The following is a 12,447-nucleotide window of genomic DNA, read 5'->3' on the forward strand; positions in this document are numbered from 1 at the left end:
CAAATGTTTTCTCATTTATCTGCTCAAGGCGGAAACTTCCTCTCTTAACATACGAGATCAGCATTTTGTGACACAACAACTAGTTTGCAAGCCAATTATGGTCTTAAGTGAGAACTCCAGGACACTGACAGACAATTAACTTTTCAGTGACGTCTTCCTAAAGTTGTGTCTGGATTTTTCAATGAGGGAAAAGGGGTGCATCTCATTTACATTTTGTTTTAACAAAGTTATTACTGTGTTTGAAAGGGTAGTTCAGTTGAGTGATGCACTATTTTATATCATCAGAGATCTCTTAAGGTTTTAAAGGGAGTAATCCAGCAAATTTAAAATACATAAAGTGATTTGCATAAAATATAATAAAAAAAAAAGGAATGGAAAATGACTTTGACCATCCTTACTTGATAAATAACTATTACTTTTTAACCCTTTTTGCTATCAACCTGATCATGTTGCCACCATCAGTGCACTGTGTTTGTGCAGCCAGATTTTTTTTCTTTCTGTTTATGCTATTCTATCAAACTGTTATCAGTCAGTCAGTCTTACACACACGCACGCACGCACATGCACACACACACACACACACACACACTCTCTTTTTCAGGCTGCAATCTCAACTGAATAAGAAAAAAAGTAGACTTTTCACAGAAACAGACAGTTGGGGGTTTACGTTATTTTAATTCAGTATGATGCTACATGATCCATGGTGGTTGTTTTATTTTCTTCCTTTACTACAGTATATTAATAACTTTGCCAGTTATCTTTTGAAGTCTTTTTATTTTTATGTACATACAAAAGGAGTATCCAATTACTGTGTGATTACATTATTGTGAGTGTATCTCTGCAGGTGTGGTCTGAACCGCTGATGCCTTAAGTTTCTTTAATGTAGTGTGTATTCACAGGTCAGTCCTCCTCTCAGCCGCCCACATCCACACGTCTCTGCTCCCCTAGCTCTCTCAGGCAAAACGCAGATTTGTATTCTTTTTTTTTTTTTTTTTTCTTTCTTTTAAACAACCGAGTTTGCGGAGATGGTCACGTGATAGCCAAGATAATACAGCTGTGTTATCTCACAACCACCAGAGCCCACCAGGAAAGAAAAGGAAACAAATGATCGTAAGGAAACTAAACACAAACCAGACTCAAGATGGTCCCTTTTGAGAAGACAGTATCTTTTTTGTTGTTGTTGTTTTACTAAGATACACTCAATAAAATGAAATAAAATCATAATAAATCAAGGCCATTTCATGCAGGCTGCAGAGTGGACAACTGAATATAGTGCATTTGAATATATTAAAAAACATAAGCATTGTGGCTACGTGATAATAGAAGGAAAAAAAAAAAAAAAAAAAAAAAAAAAAAAAAAAGCAAACAACTGCTGTAATACACCAGAGGACGCAAATTCAATACTCTGAATGCTGGGCAAAATTAAATAAGGCGGCCAAAACTATCGTTACATACTCCGTGTGGTATATTGAAAATGTACTTGTTGCTTTGCGTGACACGTCCACGGCTTTACAGCCAGGATTTCTCTATTTTTTCTTTTTTTGTTTTAAGTCGAGCATCTCTCAACCTGAGGAAGCAATGATCAAGAAAATCAAACTAAGGGAAAATCAGATGCTTTGAACTAAATTACAGCTTTGCTTTTGAAATAGATCACCGTGCAGCATAAATTCTTTATTATCATCTAAATTTTACCGAGTCATCATTTTACAAATGGCCCAAAAATGGATTTACAGGATTTCTACAGATTCCTTGGCCTGGACTGAACCATCAAGACTGAATTTGATTTTCTGCAAACACCCCCCGGTTTTCTGTTGCGTACAGGAAAATCTGTTCGGATGACAGTTTCATTTTTTAAACCAGCCCTCTTCCTTTGTTCTAAAACAGCCTGTGATTTCACCGTTTGTGGTCTCCTCACATAAAAACGTCGCGCACAGTCAGTCACATCAGCTCTCCTGCAGGAGGCAAAAAAATCAACAAGACACGCATACACACTTGGCTTCTACTGGCTCATATATTTTACCACAAACTGTTTCGAAGACAATACATAAAGTTTGAGTCGAGAAAAAAAAAAAAGTCTTTCACTGATCAATGGCGTTCACCTCTCCTTGCAGATTATCAGTAAGAAGTGGAAGAGAGATCATCAGAAGAGGAGTGTTAGAGCTTTCTTATAGACAACGTGAGTGAGGAACTTGGAAACTTAAGAATCAATGAAAGACTTTAGACATTCAGCCAGCGTGAAGCCACTTCCACACACCATTAACTGTTACCTGTGCAAGTTGGGGGAAGATCATTTACGGAGGAGAGATGGACGGAAAGGACAAATCAAATGTGGTGATTATTTCACAAAGAAAAAAACTAAACAAAAACAAAAAAGGCAGGACCTGTGACAAAAACACCCACACTCATGGTTTAACTTGGGATCGCCCTCCTTCATTTTCTTTTTTACACTTTAAATTAGTTCTCATCTGAACAGACCATTATGATATTGCCTTAAAATGTTGGGGAAAAAAAAAAGGAAACAGCTCAACATAAACCCAGAAGACATCCCCGTTGCTGTCATTGACACGTGTCCTCCCGAGCACGCTGTCCGTCCGTCCGTCTGTCACTGTGCTCTGTCCGTCTGTGTCTCTACAGGGCCAGCTTGCCGATGATGACTCCGATCACAAAGAAGAGCACGCAGAGCGCCAGGACGCGGGTGCTCAGGCCTTCGTCCCTCATGGCCGTGGTCGCCATGCCGGAGGAGGAGTGATGGCCGGCCATTGATGTCACCCTCCTCTTCCGCAGGCCATCGTCCTCCTGTGGTGAAGAGAGGAGGTACAAATACAGTCAGAACAGCTCAGCACACACACAGATGTCAGATATATTATATATTTGATTGGTAAATACACTACAAGAAAAGGCAGTACAGAAATGCGACAGAGTTGTTTAATTAAGAAACACTGTCATTATGTTTCCTGACCCTCAGAGGGCAACTTTTCAATAACCACATTTAAGAAATCCATATTAAAAACCTTATTTTGTGCATTTATGTTAAAAAAAAATATTGGCTGATTCATTAATGTCATTATTGGATCTTTAAACTCTCAAGTTAAGATAAGAAAGAGCCATTACAGTAGACGCCTTTTTACACTGATCTTTTGCACACAGGTAAAATATTGCTGCCTTCAAGTGCTGCAAGAAATATCTCGTATCATAAACACGGTATTAGATTCATATACGACACCTTTACTGCCAAGGTGTGACATTTAGGGGACAATCCCCTTGATGTCTGTTGGACATTTTCTCTTCATTCTGCCCACATAACACATCTTCGCTGTGTTAACAACAACAAAAAGCTGACGCCAAAACGACCTCTGGATTCCAACTTAAATACCTGACGACATGTGACAAGTTTGTATGTAGAAATCAGAGCATTATATTACAGTAAAACTCAAAGAGCTACAGAATAAAGTGGAGGAAAGCCACATGACAAAATCATGATGTTTCAAAGTGGACGTGTTTTAAATCTATCTGCAGGTCTCTGCTTACAAAAATCTTAGATTTATTAAACGTAATTTTTAATTCTTGTCTCTTTATGTATCTAACCTAATTATGGATCAAATTATACAATGACTGCAGACAAACCACGAGGCACAGTCCATCAGGATTACCTACTCCATCAATTCGTAGTGTTTGTTATGAAAACCCCCTTTAAAGATTGTAATACACAACTAAGTTCATCTGACAGTACGCCACTGATGACTAGTAACTGCAGTTTCAACCAGCCAATCGCTGGTCTCCCTGCAAAATGTTGGCGGCCCTGGTTGGAGCAGGAGAGAAAAACCTTTGGACTAAGGCTCTGCCAAATGCAAGAAAAGATTATTCATTTTTAATTGAATTGTTTAGAGGCTGCTGGACGGGCCTCTCAATGAGAGATGGTGCTGAATGTGTTCTCGGTAAAACGTTTTTTTTTTTTTGTTGTTGTTGTTGTTTTTTTTTGGGGGGGGGGGGGGGGGATATTTGATACTTTAAAAAACGACATTATGTCACCTGATTAAATCAGCTTTTCACTTTCACATGGAAAGACTGTGCGACTACAATGACTTTGGAGCAGGGCAGCAAAATGATGTTTTGGCCCACAACAGTATTTTACAAGCTCGTGCTTGTTCTTCTTATTTTTAGGTGCTGTAAAAAAACAAAATGACTATGAACTGTACATTTTGTGCAGCTAAAAAGTACATAATACGAGTTTTACAGCAATGTATAGCATAGTATATAGTATTGCTAAGCTTTGTTATTAAATTACACTGGCCTACGTCTTATCTATCAAGACTTATTATATTCTCTCTCCTGCTGATGCTCACGTGCTGTTAGTGTGTCCTACATCAGTGACTTTGGGCTGCAGGTCAAGATGAGAGGTCGAGGCAGTGACACACTGACAAGAGAAAGTTTAGAAAGAAATTGGCAGGATGACTGTTTTTGACAATAATTTCTGCAAAATAATAAAATGACTGTGACACAGGTTACAGAGTCGTGTTTTAATTACTCTGAAATTGCCTTTCAGATTTAGAATGTTAATCTCCATTAATTCTAATAAATATATTTTCACATGACAAACATGTTTTTTTTCAGCCCTCCAGACAGATTTATTTTTGGACTTTGGGCACCTCTGTTTTAGAGGCAGTTGTTTAGTTTAATAAAGAATTCCCTCTTGGTTCATAATAGTAACTCATTTTCATAAAACAGGTCAGATATTGTTTTGTTTTTTTTTGTTTCAAACGAGGTGAATTTGTTTTTAAGAAGGAAACTCAACAACTAGTTTTGCTTCTGTGTGTAAAATAGAAGCGCTTGAGCAGAAAATACCAGCCTGACAGGAAAGACTTGAATTTGTTTCAGTGCGTCTCACCCTGATCTGTTTGTTTTCTTCCCGTAGCCTCTGCACCTCCATCTGCAGCCGCTTGCACTCCTCCATGATCTTCTTCACCTCTCCGTCATCCAGCGAGGCGCTGGCTGACTTGGGCAGCACAGAGTACTCAGTCTTAATAGAGATAGAGGAAGACACAGTTTTGTTGCTTTCACTCTCATGCTGTGGAGAGAGAGCGGGGGTGGTGCGAGAGGTGGGTGGAGTTGGGAGGGGGGCAGGTGGTGGGATGAGAGGAAGAGGAGAGGAAGAGGAAGGAAAGGAGAAAGGAGAAGGGAGTGAAGACACATGCAGGGATGAGAAAGGGAGTAAGATGAAAGAACAAACAAATAAATCATAAATGAGTAAGTAAATCATGTAATGGGTGATACAGTGATGTATAGCTGATGGGTAGGAGACTGAAAACATACTGAAAAGGGAAGAAATAAATTCTACACAAACAAACTATAGAAAAATTAATCTGATTTTATTCTTTAAGATGATTCTCAGTCAACCTCCAACTGTTATTAGTTAATAAAATCAGTGAACTACACAATGAATTCTGGGCTTGTAGCTGTGACAGGGATGTGAACAAATTTGACTAGTGTGTATCTGTCAATCATTTGTTAATCTCTTCGAATTGCACTAGCTTGAAAGAAAAAGGTCCAATATACATTTTTTTTAAATTTATTGATTGATCTATTCCTGACACTTAACGATTGAACACTTTCAGTGGCACAGAAAAAAGACAGACTTCTACTTACAGTTTTGTCATTTTCTAGAGGCATATCAAATGTACATCTCAACTTGGAATCCATCAGCTCTTCGGGCTTCGCCTCCTTCCACTGAGGACAAGAGGATTAAGGGGGAAAGAGAGAGACAAGAGAGAAGATTCAGAAGTCCAGACACTGATTCATCCGCATCACTTACGTTTTTTTGTCCTCACTTCAAAGGAAACACTGTTACAGACATGATCTCCTACAGAATTACATTTTCAGGATTTAGGACATGCATTATGAAAGTATAGTTTTGTCCTTAAGAGAACTCCTCTGCTCCTCAAGAGTACATCTGGAGGCAGGTTTATATCAGACACGGATGTCTTGTTGCTTTAACGATCAAAACCCTCAAGACGCGCATAGTCAATGAAATTGTCTTGTGTTCCCAATTCAATCTTCTGCTCAGCTACTCACCACTCCCTCCATGTCAGTCATGTCGTACGGAGCCAGCATGGACTGCACCATGAACTTGTGTTTACTCTTTTCATTGGGGTCGTAGTCAAAAGGCTGTAGCATAACTGTAAACCAAAACAATGAGAGAACTGAGAGCCAGAACATTAGGGAAAGACTCACTTCCTGTATTGCCCGATAACAGCTATTGTGCAACCTGCAAATGAATAAATATCAGTCAGGTTTGGGTTACACAGTGACCTGCTTACTCCTCGTGAATCGAGTACTTTTACATTTACGTGTGGATGATCAACGACTCAGTCAGTAAAGACCGCAAGGATTCTGGTCATAATTAAGTTTAAATATTCCATTTCTGTTTTGTTTCAATGATAGCAATAAGGATTACAAAAGCAAAGGGCTATTTTAATTCAGACACAGATGCACAAGAGCAGAGATGAATCATGACTCAAACTATTTTAGGTGTTTTCGTCCCATGCCACCTTGCTGAGTTGTCAAGGCTTCCACCAGAAGTCATCGTGCAAATGTCAACCTTGGAGGGAGACTGCAGGGCAATGCGGTCCAAATAAATATTATAATATCCATGAGATATGAGCCCATTTGACATGCACACATCCAAGCATGCCGGCGTTCTGCCATCAGGGGTGCCACTGACACATCAGCATCAGTTTCTAGTCTCGCGCCATGCCGGCTCTCGACGTCAGTTTGTGAGTGAAAGCCAACATCGCACCTGATTTAAACAGCCTGTGTAAAAGGGATTCTTATTTTAGGTTAAATGCTACACAGATATTAGTTCCAGTAGAAAAGTGTAACACCAATTGTCTTTCAGATTCCTTGTTATCATTCTGGGATAATTAATATGCTTTCATTTTGATAAATCTGTATCGTGACAAGTGTGATTATTTCTTAGTTTAATGATATATCCTCACTTAAAAAACACAGCAACTACTGTATCCTGTATGTTTTCTATAACTGGAACTATATCACATTAATCACGAGACTAGATTTCATCAAAGAATTTGATTATTATGATTGCCACAGCTGTACTTGCATTAAGTAAAATACTACAATTTTATGAATTTAAATTTTTAGTGTTCTGCTGGAGAACAATGATCAATACATTCTGCTCTGCTATTAGATCAACCATTATAGAGATTTTTCCTACAGTTACCAAATATCTCATCTTGTCAGGCAGCTGGATTTGAAGCCTGACAATCCATCTTGTCAGGCTTCAAGTTATGCACTTGGGGTCAAACCACAGTGGTTCGGACCAATCAGGCTCCTATGACTTCTACTGGAAGTTAAAAAAACAACAACAATGACAGCACTTAAAGAGGTTAGCACAGATGCAGCTGTATCATCCAATCAGAACTGGAATTCATTCCTTCATTAAAATGTGAGCAAAGACAGCACTGAAGGTGCTCTTCTTCTGCTTACTACGGTCTGCGAATTTGATTAGTTGGTGTTATCCTGTGATAGACAGATTGTTCATCCAATCACCTGCCAAGAATTTTTTAAGAGTCCCTGCCCTTTTCCAAACAGTTTCTAAGGACAACGTCTCAGATGGTTCTGCGAGACAAACCATCTGATGCGTGTACCGATAACCAAACTCTACCCTGGACTTCAGACGATGAAGGCACCACATTAAGAAAAACATGGAAATCTGATAACTGCAAATTAAATCTAAAAAAAAAAACTACAGCATGCTTTTCACCCATGTTGCAAGAGGAGGAAATAATGGTTACGAACCAGAAATATTGATGGAGGTTCCAGCGTCAATGATGCCACTGTTTGGGCGCACACAGTATCTGCGAGGTGCGGTTGTCTTGACTTTGAAACACACATTTCTATCTGTGGGGTTGGTGAGCTTCAGAGTGGCGGTGACAACATCTGTAAATGGGCCTGAGGAGCACACAGAAAGAAGCACAGTGACTTGAGGTAGTGTGTGTGTGTGTGTGTCGATTCACACACACTTGTCTCGTAGTTTGGATACAGATGTTTTGCCATTTGTGTGCTTGGCTTAGACTCCATGATACGAATGAAAACAGTGGAACGTCCCACCAAGACTCGTGTGATAAAGTACAAACACATGTCGTGTGTCTGCAGAGATGTGATTGCTGTTTGTGAGGGACTCCATATAGCCTGCCATAAACATTGCAAATTAAACATTAAAACGGCGGAAAGCGCAGTAAAGTGTTTCAGCATATATTGTATTATTCGTGCCCCGCCCTCACTCAAAAACTGGATGCTGTAGCAAACTTACTAGCCGGGTGTCTAAGGGGTAATTTTCTTCAGATCACTTCATCTTGTCCATGTTAGACAGACAGAATTGTTCAGCCTGTTTTGACAGCTTGGTTTTGGAAACGTGTTGGACAGTCAACCTCGCTATTTGCTCATATCAGATCTGCATTCAAAGCTCGGCAATGATCAGTCAGGTCCCATCACCCCGGGGCCATCACTTGACCCATTTCTACAGCAACATGACACCGCAGGGCAATTATCTAAGAAAATGTCCATTATCCCTGGCACAGCAGCTCAGTCTGTGTTTACACAATCTGGATATAGAAAAGCTGGAGAGGAATTCAGGCTGCAGAGTTACAGTAAAAGGTAAAGCTCTCGATCACAGCCTGCTAGCTTATGATATTGTGAAATAAGCATGGTGATAAGGCTGAAGCAAGGAAACCCCGATCAAAAGAAAATGCTAGAATAGCCACTTCTCGCCAGCTGGGTAGGGGAGGAGGGAATAGTCGATTAATAGTCGATTAATAGTCGATTAATAGTCGAACAACTCCGAGCGCTGGTCGAACAGAGTCTCCGCTCGCTGAGCCCATCCCCGGTCATAAAGATAACCGAGGACACCCGGGTCGGACAAAATGACAGAATAGTCTCTTCTCGTCAGTCGCATGTGATCACCAGAAAGGCGAGAGCACAAACCACATCCCGGTGTTTCATAACGCTGCCGGGGAACAAAACGGTCGAGAAAGCGAAAGAGGAGCCGCGGAGCCGCGGAGGGCCTCTCCTCTGACGCTGCAATAACAGCCAGCTCTCCGCCTCGCTAGTCAGATTAGCGGAGAGCTACCTAGCTGGCTCGTTAGCGCCGTCGCACACAGCGTCGTTTCACCGGTCACCGGCGGACACACGACGCGGACGACAGCCGGCTGTCTCCGTCCGGTCCGACCGCGGAGACACCAGCTCCGTGACGCACGAGCAAAACGCCGAGCCGATGCGGAACACGGAGCCGCTCGTGATGGTGAATGTCTCGGGTGTCAGCCAGCTCGTCCCCGGCCCGGCCCCGGGCCCCGGGCCGGCCCCGGGCCGTCCCCGTCCCCGGCCCTCAAACATTACCTCTGAACTTCAGCTCGTGCGGCGGCTCCAGCACCAGGACTTGTTCTGTTCGGGCCATGTCCCGGGGCTTCTTCCTGTCGTTACGGCGAGGACAACTCTTCAAACCCGCAGATGTCCCGGAGAGGTGAAGCAGCTGGATCCAGAACAACCAGCCCGCTCGTCCACGGCTTTCTTTTTCTTTTTTTCTCCTCTACAGGAAGGAAGGAGGAGGAGATTTACAAACGCACCACCCGCTCGGACAAACAGAGTGACTGCCACCGACAGCTGCTGGAGGAGGAGGAGGAGGAGGTGGTGGTGGGGAGGAGGAGGAGGGAGGAGGAGGGCTAACGTGCTAACTTTGCTAGCTGCGGAGAGGAGAGGGGAGGTGGTCGGTGACGTCACACAGTGGGCGGGTGTTGGACGTCAGCTGGTTTCTTTTACTTCCGCTGGAAAAACGAAACGTCCACATCTGAATGTGTTGTTACATGTCAGTGGTCTCCAAATAAAATATAAAATAAAAGGTCCAATTTACAGAAAATTAAACCTGAGATCTCTAAACACGAAACCATTAAAACTATGAGAGTTATGAATATGAGACTGAGTTATATACAAATAGCCCTGCTGCAGTCAAAAGTCCTTCAAAATGTGCCTATACACGTTTGTCACTCCCAAATGGTTTGTTGTTGTTGTTGTTGTTGTTATTATGCCTTATATCACATTTTGAAAGGACGGGAGCCTATTTCTTTTGTATCCAAAATATTGCTGTGGTCAAAATATAAAACACTTGCTGAAGCCATGAGGAACTGACATCGTAACACCATTGGTCAGCTGGATACCATGTGACTTACAGATGAAGTCACCATTGGTGGACCAATGTCAAGAATTTTTCGTTTCAAATTGAAAACTATGTTTCAAAATAAAAATACTCTAGCATTTCATACATGGTCAAGCCATACAGCCTACCAGGTTTTAAATAGTCTTGTTCATTATTCTGTCATCCTAAAAATAGTCAACTTTAAACATGCAGTCTTAAACTAGAATCACCCTATAAAATACCCACTGATTGTACCTTTTAATTGTAGTCTTGTCAGGTTGATGAACCACAAATTTCACCCAAAAGTAAATACCTCTGTCCTAAATAGCAGGTGCAGTGCCATAAACAATATGGCTATGTACAATACTTTAAAAACTCAATCTTAGTCCCTTCTGTAATTTGGGACTAATTAACATTATTTATGACAAAAAAGAAGTGTTCACATTGTCATGGCTGCAAAAAGACATTTACACTGTACTTTAACTTTAAAATATTCAATAAGATCAAACCACTTCATTTGGTTTAGGATTCACAAAACAGCGGTTTCAGCACATCCCTCAATTTCAGGTTGACATTCTTCAGAGTTGTGTTAGTTCCTATGGTTAGTTCCTGTTGCGCGCTTCAAATGACTCGCTTTCTCCATTTCTTTTGGATTTCTGTACAAGTCTATGAGAAATGAAATGTTATTCCCTCCAAATGTCAGAGACAACAATCACAGGGCCACACGTGGATCATAAAAGAGCTGGGTCAATAGTTTCCTGATCTGTGAACGTTTCCGTGGTTGAGAGTTGAGGAGTTTGATTCTTTAGACTGCTTTATAGAAGTTACAATTCATAATTAAGTTTTTAATTTCCTTATTTTTCCATTCCTGAACCACATACCTGCTAAATGTCACTTCAAAGCACGGCGTTCCTCCCTGCCATTAACTTATAATGATGCACTTTGTTTTTTCGTATATTTGGCCTTTTCATGTTTTTCCTTTTTTAATCCCATTGGCAACATCCGTTATCAGAAATGTTTTATTTCATATTGCCTGCATGTCTGACTCCTGTTGCAGTCCTGCTGTCCATCCAAATGTATCTATTGGTTGTGGTTGGTACAGTTTACTTTCACATACAATAAATCAGTGTACAAGCTGCATGTTAATAGAGTGTTACACGCATAGCAAGCTGCATTAAATGCAAAGATCCAGTAGATATGTTTATCCTGCTGGGCTTTTTCACTTCTTACCAATCTCAGGTCGTCTTTATCAATTTTGCAATCTAAACTTCGGTCTAATCAAGAATTAATTTCAGGTCTACTCTTCTTTGCTGATTTTGGTGCATCTTCCCCTAAGGCATACCCACATACTTAAAGCATCAATTGCAACAAAAAGTGAAATTCAGTCATTTTCTACTCACCTCCACATCAGCTGAAACTTTACTGAAGTCGGCAGGATCACCAAACACAGAGTGAATGAACTCCCGCAGGTCAAGCTCAACTGCCTCCTAAATCGTTTGGTGGTAAAACCACAGCTCAAAAATCATCAAAAAAGAACATTTTATCAAGGGAAATGTTTTGGACACAGATGGGTATAAAACACACGAGCTGTTTGGAGCAAATCTGAGATGAGTAACGTGCTTGTATTGGATCTATAAAAATGGAAAGCGTTAAATATAACACTTAATGAGGTGGAAGTACTGCTGTGTAAGTTCAGAGAAAAATACACATATCTTTTCAAGTTTTCAGGGTGGACAGTGTTTGGGTGCACAGAAAGAGTTTGTCCTGTAACAGTGAAGGCTAAAATGTTCATTTTTTTTTACCGTAGTCTAGGCAACTGATCTGAAATATCAAAAAAAGAAACAAATCAGGAGTTATATTTTCCAGAATAAAGTTGGATATTAAAATCTTAATACACTTTTTATCTGTTTTTTTTCTCAGGAGCTGAATGCTGGGAAATGTTACATCAGTTACACTATTAAAGGAAGTGAAGTCATTTTTTTGTTTTGTTAAACCTGAATTTTCATTGTTGAGCTTCAAAAGTGGAGGCCGTCCTGTCAAACAGACTTTACAACTTTCATCGTCGGCCCATTGAATACTGACGAAGAGGAAATTACAAGTAAACGAACAGGAAACTTCACTTCCTCTCGGGTGGATTTACAACTCTTCCAACTGATAAAGATTTAGGGATAAGATTGCACAACAGTAAAGAATAATGTTGCCAGTATCTGTGGGTGTGTTTTTATGTGTAATGACAGACCTGTTGC

The 12,447-nt window shown here is 40.6% G+C and overlaps 1 protein-coding gene across 2 annotated transcripts; it reads right to left on the reverse strand.

The window, feature by feature from the left end:
• Nucleotides 1-655: 655 nt before the first annotated feature.
• LOC138193110 (vesicle-associated membrane protein-associated protein B/C-like) lies at nt 656-9,746 on the reverse strand. Of its 2 annotated transcripts, none has more exons than XM_069140931.1 (6): nt 9,409-9,746; nt 7,813-7,965; nt 6,070-6,173; nt 5,644-5,724; nt 4,886-5,065; nt 656-2,796 (listed from the first exon to the last, which is right to left on the reverse strand). In XM_069140931.1, the coding sequence occupies exons 1-6, from the start codon at nt 9,464-9,466 to the stop codon at nt 2,629-2,631; spliced, it is 744 nt and encodes a 247-aa protein (XP_068997032.1). In that variant the 5' UTR covers nt 9,467-9,746; the 3' UTR covers nt 656-2,628. The 2 variants fall into 2 exon arrangements, with proteins under 2 accessions (XP_068997032.1, XP_068997033.1); XM_069140932.1 differs by having other exon boundaries at nt 4,886-5,017; nt 9,409-9,743.
• Between the last annotated feature and the right edge of the window lie 2,701 nt (nt 9,747-12,447).

This window comes from Embiotoca jacksoni, unplaced genomic scaffold, assembly GCF_022577435.1.
Source record: "Embiotoca jacksoni isolate LCO1_2020_lvr unplaced genomic scaffold, fEmbJac1.0.p SCAF_9, whole genome shotgun sequence".
In the NCBI taxonomy this organism is placed as follows: domain Eukaryota; kingdom Metazoa; phylum Chordata; class Actinopteri; family Embiotocidae; genus Embiotoca; species Embiotoca jacksoni.